This window comes from Branchiostoma belcheri, unplaced genomic scaffold (assembly GCF_001625305.1).
Source record: "Branchiostoma belcheri isolate BF01 breed outbred unplaced genomic scaffold, Haploidv18h27 scaffold13, whole genome shotgun sequence".
Taxonomy (NCBI): Eukaryota; Metazoa; Chordata; class Leptocardii; order Amphioxiformes; family Branchiostomatidae; genus Branchiostoma; species Branchiostoma belcheri.
The window spans coordinates 1,103,236-1,120,711 of record NW_017802713.1 but is presented as its reverse complement, the minus strand read 5'-3'; the positions used below and the strand labels follow the sequence as shown (position 1 = coordinate 1,120,711).

Genomic DNA, 17,476 nt, shown 5'->3' with positions numbered 1-17,476 from the left:
GGGGACATAGTTCAAACACCTGTCAACATTGCTCTTAGCAGGGTGCTGGACAATTTCATGAGTTCAACTTCTTTAGTGTACTCGTGGTCCAGGGTTTGAATCCCAGTATTTAAAGCAGGATTATTTTTAACTTTATGTTTCTGATGTTCTATACATGTGTTTAGGACAATAGCCCTGCCCATATCATTAATTAAAAAACCTACATGTACCAATGTGCAGCAAAGGCATAGAAATACAAAGACTTAACCAGTGCATTTCTTGTCTCATTGGTTGGTTAAACTTTTGGCTAATTTTGATTGACAGCCAGGTACAGTGTGTTAGGTCATCACTACTTCTGGTAATACACATGTTTTGTTGGCTTCCAATACATATATAAGACAGTTGACACTTCAATGCTTCTCCCTTGCCTGACTACTATACTATAGATCTGTTTCAACCACAAATTTAAGACACTGTAAAACCATCATTTTCATAAAATAAAACCACCATGAAAGTAAAAGAATTTTCAGGAAGTTGTGTTTTTCTTCTTTACAGGAGGGCCATCCCGACAGATACGATGTACAACAGGCCATACCAGTCTACAAGAATATTGCGGTAAGTCTGGGGCATACTCAGATTATGTGGATAGTAAAGTAAAAGTTCACAATAATAGTCAAGAAAACAAGCCCTGAGACTTTTGAACTGGAAATGTAGAAAAATTGTAAAAACTGTATGTGTAAAAAAAAATAAAAATGTCTCAGAATGGCAAATATTTTGTTCAGAAGAGTAAATTTCCAAGCATCTAACAAAAAGACAACATTTAAAGTGATATTATGTAGGATTTTCGCGCCAAAACTGAAAATACAAATAATTGAAATTTTCTCATGTAGATTGTCATTTTCGATAACTTTCAACGTATCAGCGTCGCTATTTCGCCTTTTCGGCAACTCAGAGCAGCGCGAGAATAAGTTGCGCAAGGCCAGACGTATTTATGTGTGCCACAATAAATAGAATGTAAACAAACAACGGTTTTTGTTCGGAAATCTTCGGCAACTTCCGGCGCGTGTCTGGGTTCCATGGTTCGAACGCTTTCGAACGCTGGAGTTCGAAGCCGATTGACTTCAAATTTGCCAATTTTTGAAGGGTCAGTACCTAATCTAAAATCCTCTTTTTGTATATACTTGAAAGTTATCATGTCACTTATCATATTGCATGTGGTAACCACATTCATACAGTTTCTCATATTAAGGAACGAAGTTTATGACATTACGCTAAATGTATCAAAATGTTGCGGAAACTCAGAATGGTATGCGCCGGTAGCTACAACTGGGCCAAAATTTCGTCACCGCGATGTGTGCACCGTCGCGATTTTCTTTGGGGCAAACCCGTTTGTCCTAAAACTAACCAGGGGACTTTGGTATCGATGTAAAGGTGAAGATGTGGGCTATCACACTGTGGTATTAGCTAATGGGATCCAGTTGGCCAGTAAAAAAAGATAAGCACAGATAAACTGACCAAAAATGCTAATGTTTGGAAGGCCATAACGATCGGTGTCATTTTGAGCACCTAACAAAAAAGACAAATAAAATCTAAAAATGCTCTTTCAAGCGAGCACCAAATTTGAAAAGCAACTCATTGGGTTTGTGTACATTTTAAAAGAATAATCATGAGAACTTGTGTACCTGAATCTATTTACATAGTTTTAAATAATATATTTGTTGCCATATTTGCTCATAATGGTCATTTTGCACAAATCACTGTACTAAAGAGTCATGTGACATCTGCTTTGGCAGTTAAAAAATCTAGTAAATTGAATCTTGTATTGAGAATAAAAAGCCTTATTCTTGTACATGACTAATTACCAATTTACTCTTTTGTTGATTAATTGCCCACAACATAGTAAAACCAAATCCCCTACCAAATCCCAACTAACAATGCCTACAAATGAAGAGTAGTAATAACCTGAGAAATATCCAGATGTCACAATACTTAATCAACCTTAAAGCTTACAAGTGTTCCCCTCATACACGCATGTAATAATGGTGAGGATAACAATTGACAATATATATACACAGGTGTGTAAAACAAATGCACCACGCCCTTCTCTCCCACCACATGCTACAAAAACACATGTCAGTTCTAGAGTTGGGGACTTTGACCCAAGAAGTCGACGTTGCCAAAGCAAAGGGAGCATCTTTAGCATTGTGAAAGTAGCTTGATTGAAGTATTGTACAAGGAAAAATGTCGGCAGATGATGTTGAGGATGGGAGTGGACAAGAAGATAGTCACGAGATTAAGGTAAAAAAATGGTGTGCTTAGTTCTAATGTTGTGTATAGATTGTACACCATATGCGCACATGTATATTAAATGGAAAAAGTGTAGTTATAGATTATTGTCTTTGGGCAATGTTAATTTTTAATATTGTACCAAAGTTAACTGTGACTTCTGTTCAGAAAACATGACAATGTATTCCCTCCTTTTTCAAGGAATTCAGACCATGACTCAAGTTTAATTCAGACCATGACTCAAGTTTAAGTTGTGAAGACAACTTTTTAGTAACTGTTATGTTTTCATTTTTCCCAGAATTTATTCATTCATTTTTTATAAAGAAATTCAGGTCATGGCAAAAGTATCAAGTTATCACGACACCTATATCTGTATCTGTATTGCCGCCTTTCGGCGTAACTCACCAGCTTCGCAGGCACGCAGCGCGGCGGCAGCTGGCTACATTACACCGATCGACTTGTTATACCTAACCCTTGAACATCTAACTCTAGACATTGTTTAAAGCTATCTAATGACCATGCCTCTACTGTACTTGATGACATAATTTAATAACTTATGTTGTTGTAATTTCTTTTTCAGAACGAGTGTTTGGAGACGAGAAAGCAGAAGGAGATAGAGTTTGAGATCATGAACAGTGAAATCAAAGGTTGGGAGGGGGAGGAGATCTCCCAACTGGGCGAGGTCATCCTCATGTCCATGGTGACTGTTCACACTGGGGATGAGGTAAGACTGGTTTATGTCTGTCTCCTTTATGTCTTTCTCACCAGCATACATGTAGGCCCCCTAGGGTTCATCATCATGTTGGTCCCTTAGGGTTTGTGTGTCTGTGCATTCTGTCTGTATCTGTATAGCCGGTATAACCGCCTTTCGGCGTAACGCACCAGCTTTGCAGGCACGCGGCGTGGCGGCAGCTGGCTATATTACACCAAACTACCCTTGAACTTCTAACTCTAGACATTGTTTAAAGCTATCTAATGACAATGCCCTACTGTACTTGGTGACAGCGAGTTCCACACTGCGATACTTCTAGGAAAGAATTAATTCTTGAACACCTCAATCCTTGGTTGATAACCCTGGTACTTGAAGGCATGGCTTTTTCGTGTTCTCTTCTGGGCTGGTATTAGGTACTTAGTAGTTGGGACGTCCACCAGTTAATTAGTCATTTTGTACATCATGCATTGCTTTTTAGGAAAGCGTGTGGGATACACAATGATGTAGAAATGTATGTTACTTGGCCAAATCCTACTTGCTGGAATAACTGCCCCTCGGCATAACACACTATCTTGCACTGAAGTTTGATATCATACTGTAGTGAGCTCCCAGCTTGTACACAGTTTTGTCATGTTTGGGTCAGTGCAACCGCAGACTATTGAAGCATACATGTATGTCCTGGAGTTGACACATTATGTGAACGTAGTCAGACATTTTGTGTTCTATTTTGAATCAAGGTTCTGCCCCCCTGGCAATTTTAAATTTGCCCTGGGTGTGGGTTTTAAGTCGCAAATTGTTACCTTTGTGCGAAACCGGAACAGTTGGTTCATTTTGAACATAACAAATTATGTCATTGTCAGAGAAACCCCCCTCTATTCCTTTAACAAAGACCCCAACATTTTTTCATATAAAAAAGAATGCTAACATCACGAAGATAGATAGTGATCTCGAACCAGTTTTAGCTCACTGAAGAGCTAATCTTCCACTGGTCGTGACAGAGAAGACAGACGTTATGTACAGTATTTACAGGTACATTGTACCGGGGAAATTCCCTTAGCTCTTCTCGACAAGCACAATGAACAGTGGACCATGGCTTAATGTCCCGTCCTAAGGACTGCCATCCTAAACAGTAGCGTGCATGTCGGGTGAGTTACAACAGTCGGGATTCGAACTCCCAACGTCTTAGTCCAGAGGCAGGATCGCTAACCACTGGACTACGCACGCTACTAAGCTGATGAATCACCGTATGTATTAGAGGGTCAGTACACATCCTATGTGTTCTGTTATTTTCTGTAGAAAAAGAGCTCAGAGCATATGTATGTATTTCTAGGGATTGACAGAAATTCTTGTTTTGTTTTCAGGAGAAGAAGGAGCGTTACTTCCTGCTGTTCCCTGGAGTCCTGCTGATGTTATCTATCAGTCCTCGCATGAGTGGCTTCATATATGAGGTAAGAACATCGCTTAGTACAGGTGTACAAATACAGTGTACAAAATGTGTGGCGTCTGTGTGGTGTAGTGGATAGAGACTGTCGACTGAAGAAGACCCAGGTTCAATCCCCAGGGTTGGACCCAGACGTTGTGCCCTTGGGAAAGGCACTTTACATGTATTTCCCCCTCAGTTAGAGGAATCCTGGCCCCTAGTAGGGTTTGGGTTGGCGTTTGGCATCTAGTCGTAAAAATCTTGCTTAAAAAAAAGTCTTACACTTGATGCAAGCACGTCTGGGGATTCGGGGAAAAATGACGTTCAAATTGGTTTAAAAAAAAACACAGGTTGCCCAGTGGGCAAGCTACGACAAAAATTAGGTTACCCATCAGAATTTTAGGTTGCCCAACCTCTAAGTTACTACCTTTCTTAAATTATGTAATGTTACATACCTTTGCCTTTGACAATATTTCTAACAGCCTTTTAGTTAACTGATACTAGTAATAACCATTAATACCTAAAATTAAAAAGCATCTGCCGGATACAGTGGTGCAAGCCAAGCGGGCATGATTTGGAGGGGTTCTTAAAATTCAGTTAGCACACTGGGCTACCTAGGTTCAAAAATAGGTTGCCCCAAGTAAAATTTGGTTGCCCGGGGCAACTGGGCAACCAGGTATTTTGCACGCTGGTACTTAGAATTTAGGTACTAGTAGACAAGTCAACAAAATATGTTGAAGACGGGGATTTGTAGAAGGTACAGATTACAGGTTCTGTTAGAATTTGTAGGATTAAGAGTAAATGGTAAGTCTGGGCTGATACTTAGTATCATAACAGGTATTTGCATTAACTTAGTACCTAAAAGTAAGGTATAAAGTAGACACATTGTTGAATAAGTCAACAAAATACTGTCAAACGCCACTCTGGGTTTTACATAGTTAAAGGCAGAATTAGACAGGTCAAAATGTGTATGACCCTAATTGATAGGTTTTAAGTGTCAAGTAGCACACTTTGGCCCAGTTAGTAATCAAGTTTGGACAGGTTATACAGGCTTTTAACTGCTTTTAAATGCATTGATTAGTATCTGGTAAACATAATCAGATTAAGAGAAAATTAGGGTCTATGTACTAAGCTTTCAAGGGTTGACTTGCCTGTCCATGGCATTGAACATGTCTCTTTTCAAATCCACGGCTCTTAGCAAGCCCCATATAGTCATGCTATTGTTTTGCTTGCTCAGTGCAGGTAGACTTGACTGCAAACCAGTGAGGTGTAACAAGGAAAATAACACATAGTGAACATACATTGTAATTTGGCACATTTCCAGGCATGGCCTAGGGCACTTCAAATGCTTGTATATTATTGACAGTACCTGTGTATATGGTCATTGTTATGCATTGACATTTTCTAATGTATACCCTTTATTTGGTGGGTTAGTTTGAAGAAATAGAAATCAGTGGTATTTTTTTTCATGTGGAAAGATCAGAATGTGAATTTTTTTAATCAAAAAAATTTTCACCCCTACAACTATTAATGAAATAACCCTGAATCATAACTACGTAGATGATATTTACAGTTCCTTGTTTGGTAGGAGGAAGTGAGTGAGACTGTTCCATGTCTGTCACTGACAAAAGTCAGTCATTAACTCAAACTCTAGAACATCCATATTTGGTAGTAAGATGACTTGCCAATTGGAAGTTCAGTGTTTGGTCCAGTCATTGTACTGGATACTGTTAGACAAATGTGCTGTGTTGTGATGAGACGGAAGAGAAAATCAGTATGTATTCTCCTGAATTTTGCATTTTAAAGTATAGTAGACTGAAAGCTTTTGAATACTGCCTTTAAAAGTAGACAAAGCTTGTACAATGTATGGTAATGTACAACATTGTAGCTTTTATTTATGTTAAATGGAGCATGTTATTGGGTATATCCTTGACATACTATCTTTAATTGGGGCATTTATTTATATATCATAGCCAATCATTGACAGAGCCCTAAAAAATCCTTTTACTGTTAGAAACCACCTCTCCTCTGTAATGGTTTGTCCAATAGGACTACGCCTTCTTTCAGCGCCGTAACAACATTTGAATTCCAAAGCCAATAAAGGGTGCGAAAACTGAGGTGCCAGTCGGTGTTCCATTGTTCTCAAGGTCACCAGAGGTCACAGAACACGTCAAACCCAGCGGGTTGATAAGCCATGCCTTTTGAAACCCTCCCAGCCAAAGCCGCTCTTGTTTTGTGCGCGACTGTTTGGTTGTTTGTTTGTATTGTACGGGGATAGTCGGCTTTGTAGTGAGGTGTAGGGCGGTGGCCGTTGTGTTGTGTTGTGGCCGTGCGTGTTACTGTTAGTTAGCGCAGACTGGTACGAGCAGGATGTAACGTGTAACGGTCACGTTTTTGCTGTAGCACTACCACTTCCTCGCGACTTCGGGTAAACCATCGACCTTTGTCCTATATTGGTCACTTCCTCTATCAGAACCTTGACTTACATACTTCCATTCACTTTAGAGTTACTGAAAGAAACATGTTAGAATGATGGTTCTGTCTCTGCCCCGGAGCCTTGTTGGCTGCGTTTCCTAATCTTTTCTTAATTCTATTAATTATTTACCACCACCCCTGTTTGTGTCTGGCTGCGGCATGTTGGCACAATCCCAAGGTATTTGAAACCAGACCCTGCTAACTGAAGGTGAACATGAACAAGGGCAATCCTGACTTGTGTTATGTCCTACTGTTGTCTGTTCTTTGCCTTTTGTATGTTACATGTTCACAAGTTAGTGTTGCAAGTTAGGAAGTACTTGTAGTTCTGCTGATACATGTACGTATGTTTGTATGGTATGGATGTGCAAAGACATGGAAACACAGGCAAAATTTCTGGGTTTACATATGCTTGAAATCATAGTTAGTCACACCAGTAGATACTCAGAATGTAGGGATTCTGAAGGTGTTGATTTGAGTCTTTTTCTCTCCTCTTTTCCAGGGAAAGCTTGCCTTGTCTGGCTTGAATATTTCCAGATTAGAAGACGTAGATAACATAAAGAATGCTTTTGAGATTTCAGGTAAGTCTTGTCTTGTAACATTTACAATCACTTGAATAATACTAAAAGGAGTCAGTTATATTGGGCACAATGTGGCATGAATATACATTGTTCACAGCTCACATAGGTGAAAATATGTCTGATAGCTGGATCAAAGCTGGAATGTTGTGTACTTAATGTTGGCTGAAGTTAATGTATGTATGGTTACAAATTATTAACCTTGTGTAACTACATTGTATGAACCCTCCATTTGGTATAAAGCTCTTGCTGTACTTACAATATTTACTTTTGTTTGCTTAATGTAAGTAAATCTACAATGCCAACGTTCTCATATTTCAAGTTATATATTATAAGGGTGGCCTAGAAAAACAGATAGGTTTCTTTACACCCCCCCCCCACCCCTGCATGTTTTTCTACTGTTGTTATTAATATTATCATGATCATTAGTATGTTGATGTAATACAATGTACTAGCGCTGACTATTCTTACTTCAGAATCTGTATTCTTTCAGTTCTCTTTGTTAGGCCACACCGACTTAATTTTATGGATGACATCCTCTGAAGACCCCCAAACTAGTGCGCGCGGGCGAATGAAATAAAAATCCGGCCAAAAGTGAAATTGCTACTAAACCACAGGAATACAAAGGCAAAGCTGGTATTGTGAATTTGCGGCAGAATATAGCGACATATACGACACATGGCACATGCTGGCTTTTTGCGGAATTTATGAATCGACACTGTGTGTATGAGTTCTTGAGTCGTGGGGCTTCGGTAGCCTGGATGCCATCCTCCAGAGTTACCACCTCCGTATTGTCGCTATATAGCAAGCTACCATGGACTACCCAGGCCTAGAGGCAGGCCAGAGCCTCGAATGACGTGATTTTTTTTTCTGAAAACAGGCGAAAATCAATGTGCGCACGGATGTCATCCATAAAATTAAGTCAGAGTGGCCTTATTGGAAGTTTTTGTTGTACAATTCCAAACTGTTTCCTTGATTTTCTCCCCAGGGAGTTTGATAGAGAGAATAGTGGTGACGACCAACTCGACCCGTGAGCAGGCAGAATGGGCGACTCTGCTGCAGCAACAGACAAAGATCTCCCCCGTCACCCCCGTGACCAGTAAACCGCCCCCCGTCCCTGCCAGCAGTAGAACACCCACCTCTACATTACAGAGACATCAAGTCCCACCTGCAATCAAGGTAAAAAAACTCCAATGGGATACGATCTAAAGCTCAAACTTCTGTGGGATATCATGTTCTCTACAAAGGTGGTGAAACATTCATTGTCAGCTATCAAATGTTTACTAAAACTCTGATTCTACTTCAAGTCCCACCTGCATTCAAGGTGGATGACAGTAAAAAAATTCCGGTGGGATACGATCTAAAGCTCAAACTTCTGTCAGATACCAAATTCCCAATGAATGTGGTGAAACATTCATTGTCACCTACATGTAGCGAATGTTCACTGAAACTATGGTTCAACATCCAGCTAGATAATGAGGACATGTTTAAAGTTAAAACTTTTGTTCCAACACAAAGAATTTTTCTCACCTATAGCACCTAGAGATTTTGATCAGTCATTCTGGTCTTCCTCAATGGATGACATGACAGGTAATGAGAACAATAGCAATCAGGCAATACATGTAATAATACATTTACTTCCATCTACAAGTAGGACTTTTAACTTCATATGGCTTTCTCTTGTTGACTGTCCTTTTCCACCCCATTTCTCCTCGACTTTTCTGTCTTTCCTGTCTTTCCTCACCTTTCGTTACGGACCTGTGTGTTGTCTAACACCCTGCAGGACACTGTCCTGTACATTCATGAGACGTCAATGCCACCTTCAGGGAAGGTACGGTGCTACAGACGTACTTCTCTCTTCACTTATGTCTCGAAACATGTCCTCTTAATGTCTCATGCTCTGTTGTATTTCTTGACACCGGCTTTTATCTTAATGTCTCACTACACACCATCCTACTTCTGTCTTGATATACAATGTAAGTCATTTATTGATGTGTGTGTAATACATGTGTTTTGTATGTTTTGGTAACCGAAATTGACTGTTTTCCATAATAAATATGAGCCAAAAATGATACGCTAGTCAAGTTCTTTTATTCACAATCATTTGTCATACATGAGCCAACATTTTGAGGACCATCGGTCATCTTCATCAAGGCTGATATGACTGTTTCCCTGTACACTGGAGCTTGGCATGACAGTCATACTAAACCAGCCAAATTAGCCCTGATGAAGATGACAGACAGTTATGAAACTTATATATACTTATATAAAAGAACTTGAAGTAACGAATAGTAATCATTTACCAACCCGATGAAATTATTTACAGAAAATATGACACATCGACTACTTGTTTTCTCCTCCAGGTTCCCCCTGCCAAACAGCCTGACGTGAGCCGGTTGAAGCCCACCTCCCCGCCCCCTGCCAGCGTCAAGATGCAGAAGCTGGAGCCGCCCCCCAGACAACCCGGGCCCTGGACGCTCAGCTGTCTCAGACCCGCACCCCCCCTCAGACCCTCGGCTGCACTACTTATGAAGGAGGTAGGGGGAGCTTTTGCTGCAGGTCCATCCGTAGGGCTGGACAGAAAAGATCTTGCAGCGATTTCCATCAAGAAAAATGGATCTGATACTAAGGATTATTATTTGAAAGTCAGATTTGAAGTGTAACAACATCCCACAGACTGAGTCCAGTGTGTGTTCTCTGTGCCCCCCTCCCCACTCTTCTCTGTCGACCTGCCATTCTGCTTCTGCATTTTTTTCCTGTCGATTCCATTTGTGTTTGATCTTTTCTGTTCAAATGTGGAGTCCGACTTTTTTTTCTGTCCTTTTCAATTTTTTCTTGCATCTTGTCTGATCAATCCCAACCCTCTGTTCCCCCCTCCCCCTTCTGTCTCACCACCACAACACAACCGCCCCCCTCCCACCCCGGCCGGCGCGGCAGTCCCGTAACTCAGGAAACAAGACTTGGAGCGTAGGCTGCTTGCCACCTGACATGTTCAAGGGGCCGGCTGCTGCTCTGCTTGTAACTATCCTCCATTTTTCTGCTCTTGTTGTCTGTTCCTGTCCCATATTTGTGCATGTCTCCTCCTCTGTGCCTGTCTGTTGTTGTAATGTTTCCTTGTGCATGCTTCAGAACAACATGGCCGCCTCCAGTGCCCTCCCACACGATCCCAAGGTCATTTGAAAGACAACTCAAAAACAGCACCATTTGTCATCAAGTAGTCATTGACTTGAGCATCACAGAAAGAATGTGAAGACTCATCAACAAAATTTCTTCACAGGGAAACTTTTTCTGACAGAATTCAAATTGCTTGAAAAATGTAAAAGTTGCCAAAAGGAATCTTGTTTGCCCCTTGCTTACTTGCACTGAAGTGTGGCCATTGGAATTCCCAACTGTTGTGTGCATAATGTCATTCCATCTCTCTTGTTCTGCATGGATCCTAATTCCCTGAACAGTGATCCTAGAAACAGTTCGAGATGCATTTTGTACAACATATAGTAGATATTTTGCAATAAAACCTCTGATGCATTCTCTATCCTTCTCTGATGTATTTGTGCTGTCACTGATGTTGTATGCAGCTCTTATTCACACTAACTAACATACTTCTGACTTCTACATGGTTTTTCCACTCTAGACAGCTAGTGGGCATCCTAAACAGGCATGTATAATATGTAATTTTGCTCTTGTTACTTTTGATATCGTGACATCCTGTTTCCTGTGCCAGGTTCGTTGTAGACGAATGTGCTGCTATTTTCATCTTCACTCCCTTTACCATCCCAGTTCATAACCTTCCCAAAGTAACATTCTGTTGTTACAACATCGGCTTTTAATGCTGTTAGGGAACATTTTTTTTTTGTCATATTGTGATTTAGCATCAGTATTTTCAAATATGTTTTAGAAAGAAGAAAAAAAGAGACTAATGTACAATGTAAGTTAGTTTACAACAACAGTTGTATGTTCTGGTGTAAAGAATTTGGTCACAAGTGGATGTAACAGGACTTCCAATTGGGAGTGTTTCTGATTTTCTACTACCATGATCTTTTTTGGTGTTTGTTCCTAACTTTGTGTCATGTTTCCATCTAAAGGACCCCAACAGGAGTCCCAGGACAGTTAGGAGATTGTTAACGTCTTCCATGAGAAGAAAACAAGGTAAGGGAATTTTTTTATTCTAAAATGATGGTATGACTCAGTTATTGAATTTTTAAGGATTTTAGGATTTTAGGAGTTTTAAGGGGAAAAAAGTATTGATGATGACAATGTAAATAGTCTTGTACTTTTTATATAACTTGTCAATACTGATACATACAGTTATACAGGAAAGAAAAGTTCTGAGTGATACATTTGAATATGCTTCCTATTGTCTATCATAATAAGTTTCTGTACTTTTTTTGCAGACAGAGCAAAACTAGAAGAAGAGTACCCTCCAGTAAGACTAAGTGAGTGGGTTTATACAAGTCAAAGAAACCATTTTTGTCTACTTATTGTTATATTACTTCTAAGCCATTGAGGTGTGCTGTAAGCACCAACACTGGAAAGACACACTAAAAGTACTGTAAATGCACTTACCTTTGCAGTGGTTTTATTTTGTTGAAGCAGGGAAAATGAGGTTTTGGCATTCAATGATATATTGGGACCAACCCCTCCAACTTGCTACATAATGTAACTCAACACCACAAGGTGTCTGCTACAGCACCAGTTACCATGGTGACAGCCATCTGATCCAGGTCATTGACCTTATTTGTTTGGAGAAGAAAAAGAAACTGAGCAAAACCATATCCTTCTGCAAAGGGAAACATAAATATTGTGTGCCATAGAGAAAGGAAAGTAGTGTACGATGTGCCTTTCAGGTAGCGCGCAGTTGGAGGAGGATGCAGCAGTGTTGAGGGTTATCGAGGCTTATTGTACCAGCACCAGTAAGATGAGACAACAGAGCTTACTGAGCACATCAAGCAGACAAGGTAACACTTGAAGTAGTGAGACAATGTGCTGTAGAAAGTACTGTACTGTTAGTGATGCTTTGTGTGCTGCTGCTAGTTTATGTTCAACTGATTTTTATCTATTCAGGTTTAGAAATAACTGTTAAAAGATCACAAGAGCTGTTAAATTACTGAAAAACACTGGTCCCAAGTGTTATAAATTGTACTAAATATTCATAAACAATCATTAAACCCTAAACTTATGTCTTTGACAAAGAATATCCCCAAACAATGTCACACATTCAGAATGCAAGACAACCTCCACAATACCACTGGCACCCAAACCTGCTCCTTTTTGCTCGATGCATACTAATGTTAGATATGCCAACTAAAAGAATATCTTCTTTTACACTGTCTGTCTTGTCAAGTCTGTTAACAGAGGTGTTAACCTACCTTCAGACAAAGGGTATTGTTGTGAAGAACTTGGTATGTATTGAGTTACTACATGTATGTTGAGAAATGGGTTTAAGGATTATAATCATTGATAGGAACATGGGAACAGGGATGGAAGGTTTGTTATTCAATCCAGTAATCATCCAACATGACACTGCTTTGCTTCTGCCGAAAACTCCTCGCTTCTATCATGCAAGCTGTTTATTTTAATGTCTCCTTTTTCCTTTTCTTTCAAATTTTTGTCATTTTTCTCTGCTTCAAACAAATGTAATTGTTAATGGTCAACAAAGGTACTTGTTAATTGATTGACATTTATTTGAAACTATAACCTCTATTGCTATTGAATGAAACATTCCCTTTTTGGAGTTTTGCAAACTTTAAAAAATCTTTGTAAGGCATCAGTTGAGGCATACCTTGTTTACTTTCTTTAGTTCTTCAGTATTTTGAGAGGGAGTTAAATGCTGCATTTCTAGACTGTAGCAGCAGGCAAATTTCTTTTATTTCTCTGTGAACTGAAAGTTTTCCCTCTGAAAAAAGAAACTCAAAACAGGAAGTTTTTCAGAAAGTCAAAGTTGGATGATCTGATTGGATAATTAACTTTCATCTTCCTTCCCATGATGCACCAGAGCTGTACAAAGTTTCGCTGGAGCCCGGGGAGGCCAAGGACGCTTCTGGTAACCATAGCAACAATAACCATAGCAACGGTGGCGTACCGAGAAGACCGTCAGATGATTATGATTATGCCTTACTGCAGAAGAAGGGACTGATGCACAAATGCTGTCCGAAATTCTAGGAAACTGTGCCTGTCAGTATGTTGCTTCTCACGGAAAAACAATGCAGTGGGGCACTGCGTCAATGGACAACTCTAAATGTGTGGACCAAACAGTACGGTTGCTGATTTGGAGACCTTTCCAGTTGGAAATCATTCTTCCAGTCCTGAAATGGACATCAAGTTTACATATCTAACAAACTGACTGAGATACTCACGAGTTTTTGAGCTGATGTACATTTCTATTGTGCTTTTATATCTTTTGACAATTGGCGTATTGATAACTACTGTGCTGTTGTTAACTGAATGCGAGATTTTGTAATGAAAAAAGTAATTATTTTAGTAATATTGTGGCATGGTAAAAGAACTAATTTGAATGCAAACTTGGTGTTGCATTAGATCAGCTTTACTCTGCTGTAATGCTTGACTTGTCACTGTAGCACTTTGGAATGTGTAGTTGAGAGATACCTGGATATAATTTTGGAACATTTTCAGATTTTACTCTTGATATGTGCATGCTATGGTGTAGTGTACATTGTAAAAAGTTTGTATATTATGTAGGATGTTGAAGCATGATATTGGTGCATAGATAGTCATGAACGCAACAGACTAAAAGAATCCTTATTTTAGACTTGGGTCATGTGCAATAACTTCTGTGGTATACTCACTCACAAATGAACTAAGTTCTAGTCTGTGTATGTACCTGCCAAAAACCTCTCTGCCCTTTTTGTACTGATGATCAAGAGAGTTTGTATTTCTGACTCAGAGTTCCATACAGTTTACTTTTGTACAAAAGGTATACTCTCGCCTACTCTAACCTTGTTTCTTGCTTCTCACGTATTGTTAAAGTTTACTCAAGCTATGGGCAGTAGAGGAGATGTTTTGGTATTAAACAATTCAAACTACAATATAAGACTCAGTCTATTTCTTATGATGCCAGTTGTAGTGTTTAGCACTACATGTATTTTTGGATTGCAATGTTTAATGCAAAAGGGAGACAGGTTTGAGTGCCAGTGGTGATACAGTGTGAGCTAGAAAAGAATACCTGACTCAATTTTGTATCATATCACGTTTCTTTCATTTTCAAGTACATTCATTGGGTGGTTATGCAAAGTAGGGAGGTGATAGTGTGTGTGTGACTAATGTGCCATGATATCTACAGTAACTTACATGTATATTGTCCTTGTGTGCTAATGTGGGACATGTGGCTAATGTGTGCTAATGTGGAACATTGTTTAGCCTTGATCGACAATAATGCTAGAATCACAACATATCATTTTGAACACTTAGTATTTGCAGAAGATGGAGATGCAATAAATGTTTGTGAGGATGCAAATGCAAGCAAATGAAAATATCCCAGCAAGTCTATGGTGTAGCATGAAAGTTCATCTGAGTTGGTGGAAAAGACTCACTGGAATTTTCAGAAGAATAAAGATGCCTGGCAGTATACTTTCAGTTGTCTTATTATTTATAAGAAGTTGGAAACTGGTGAAAGTGTGGATCCTATAGAATGGTTTATTATTATGACATCAAATATATCTCAACAGTAGCAGCCCAAAGGCTGAATTGATGAAGCGATATTACAGAAATCTGTTGTTGTTTGTTTGTTTACTTCATGACCTTGGTACTTCTGTCCACAGGACGTTTAGAACAGGCACCGCAAGTCTTGGTTCCTGAGGAAGAGAAAATCATAGTGGAGGAGACAAAGAACAACCAGACAGTGGTGCAGGAAAAGTCAGTCAATTTCCTTGTTGTTGTTAGTGTATGATTCTTGTGTCACAAATTTTCTGTAAGGAAAAATTCTGTTGTAGGGATCATTTTTCTCTTCAGAGCCAAGTACATAAGACCTTCTTAACTGAGAAAGTGTTGGGTATTGTTCTTACTCGTATTGCCTCAGATTGTCTTTTAAGGATGAAAATATACTTGAAGGAAGTTGTAAAAATAATTCTTTCACCTGTACCATGCATTTTCTTTCCCTGTTGAAAGTCCAAAACAAAAGAAAATATTGACTCCAGTTTTTAGAATGATGTTTACAATTGAAAAGATAGTTGTCCAAGAGAAGGGTAGTCACTGAATTCCTGAAATAGTATTGTACAACAAAATTGGTTAAACCTGCTGTACATGATTTTCTCTTTGCAAACCCAGTCATTTATAACGTTTTCTGTGTTTTATGCCCAAATTATTTTGTATCACCACTACACTAGGAAGGATGGTGACTTCTACTCTTGGACGACTGTGTACTAGAACTGTGAATTGTAAAGTCCTACATGTATTTCAGGGCCATTTCAGAAGTACATTGTATCTCGAATTAGAAATTGTGGTCGGAGGAAACGTAGAGAAACAAAAAACATTACTGAAGAGTATGAACTTTTGAGATGGCCCTATACTGTTTTCCAGTTGTCTGTTTGCCCCCTCCCCCTTCTCTCCCCCCTCCCCATGCCTTCACCTCCCCACATTGTTTTCACCGCTCATCACCAGTTCTGTTTCTGTGTGGATTGGTATGAAGTCGATAAGTTAATACTAGGTTACTGCCAAAACCAGTGCTGTTAGTTGGTCACATAACTCGAGTTACTATCAACCAGGAATGAAGACTTGAAAGAATCATTTGGCAAGACTAAAGAACTCTGCTTTAAGTTCAAATTGCCTCAACCTTGTCTTAGCATGCAAGAAGACTTAAAATGAAAGACTAAGCTTTAAACAAAGAACGTAGATTAATTCAGAAATTTATCATGGACGAAGAGGGATAAAAAGTACAAGACAAGCCTTAGATTCAGTGTTTTGATTCTGGTGTGCTCTTAAAACACTTCTCTCTGCTGTCACTTGTCTAAAAGCATACTAAGGAAGCCCATCTTTAACTCTGATCCCTTTTCACCCTTCCTCCTCTATCATGCCCCCCACTGTCTGTCTATAGCTTCAGCTGGAGTATGGTGACTTTCAGTGTTACGGGTGTACTCTTAGACCCTGTCTCTTTACTCTGTATTTATAAACCAAGAACTAACACGGACTTCCCCATTGTTCTGCTGTTGGCAGTCATGCTAGCTTGTAGTCCCCAAGCTTGAATAACCTGTAGTACTTCTGTCAGTGAGGTAGTGATAAAGTTGTTTGCAAAAGTAGTTACATACATGTAGATGCCAGTAGTAAAGTAAAGCTGATAATTTTTACTAAACATAGACTTAATAATATGTAGAGTTTGCTGAATTTTAACTTCCTCAAATACAATGTAGAGGTAGACAAACGTAATTGAAACTTATTTAGTAAAATAATTACTAAGTACTTTATCCAATGCAGGTTTTAGTGGAAGTTTAGAAGCAAAATTCTGAGTTTTTGAAAGTTTTTTTCTCTAGATATGTGTAGTCATGTTTGTATGAAAGCAGGTTTCCTGTAGAGCTATATGTACCAAAAGACGTATTAGTTGAAGTACATTAGTTATAACCAAGTAACAGCACAGTGGAGCCTATTATTCAACATATCCTGAGTTGATCATCTCTATTTGTGTTCTGTTGGTGTACAGGAGCCTAGTTGACACTGTTTATCAGCTGAAAGATCAAGTCGAAGAATTATGCAAAGTAAGCTGCAGTCTTATTTTTTTGTTACTTTTGTTTTTTGCAACCACTTCATACCCATGCACATAATCCTGCTATCTCTTGCTGCACTGTTGTGTTTCCATGGCTTTTCTTGTTCTCGGCTTCCTTTGTTTTGTGAGGCTTACCCTTCGTGAGGCAGAGAAGACTTCTCAGACGCCTGGTTTGCACCTCAAGAATTAAAATTACTAAGGAGTTTGCTGAACATCTAGTATAGATTGTGCATTGATGGCCATATGAGAAGAGAAATGGAACATGATTGGCTGACATGCATGAAGCACTGTGATTGGCTGATGATATGAAAAGGTCTGTG

General features: G+C 39.3%; 1 protein-coding gene across 14 annotated transcripts in view; it reads left to right on the top strand.

Annotated features, from left to right (window-relative positions):
• Positions 1 to 17,476, top strand: part of LOC109463879 (rho guanine nucleotide exchange factor 7-like) — a 35,372-nt gene that overhangs the window by 14,478 nt on the left and 3,418 nt on the right. For 5 of the 14 annotated variants that reach the window (XM_019760760.1, XM_019760758.1, XM_019760748.1 and 2 more), the window contains 14 exons: positions 535 to 594; positions 2,846 to 2,989; positions 4,339 to 4,425; positions 7,372 to 7,450; positions 8,436 to 8,626; positions 9,231 to 9,278; positions 9,811 to 9,984; positions 10,385 to 10,465; positions 11,079 to 11,102; positions 11,530 to 11,593; positions 11,839 to 11,880; positions 12,292 to 12,402; positions 15,223 to 15,316; positions 17,094 to 17,148. In XM_019760760.1, the coding sequence (XP_019616319.1) occupies positions 535 to 594; positions 2,846 to 2,989; positions 4,339 to 4,425; positions 7,372 to 7,450; positions 8,436 to 8,626; positions 9,231 to 9,278; positions 9,811 to 9,984; positions 10,385 to 10,465; positions 11,079 to 11,102; positions 11,530 to 11,593; positions 11,839 to 11,880; positions 12,292 to 12,402; positions 15,223 to 15,316; positions 17,094 to 17,148 (1,254 nt within the window). Of the gene's footprint in view, positions 1 to 534; positions 595 to 2,845; positions 2,990 to 4,338; positions 4,426 to 7,371; positions 7,451 to 8,435; positions 8,627 to 9,230; positions 9,279 to 9,810; positions 9,985 to 10,384; positions 10,466 to 11,078; positions 11,103 to 11,529; positions 11,594 to 11,838; positions 11,881 to 12,291; positions 12,403 to 13,439; positions 14,291 to 15,222; positions 15,317 to 17,093; positions 17,149 to 17,476 lie in introns of those variants that run through there. The other 9 variants (XM_019760755.1, XM_019760756.1, XM_019760749.1 and 6 more) reach the window with 8 other exon arrangements.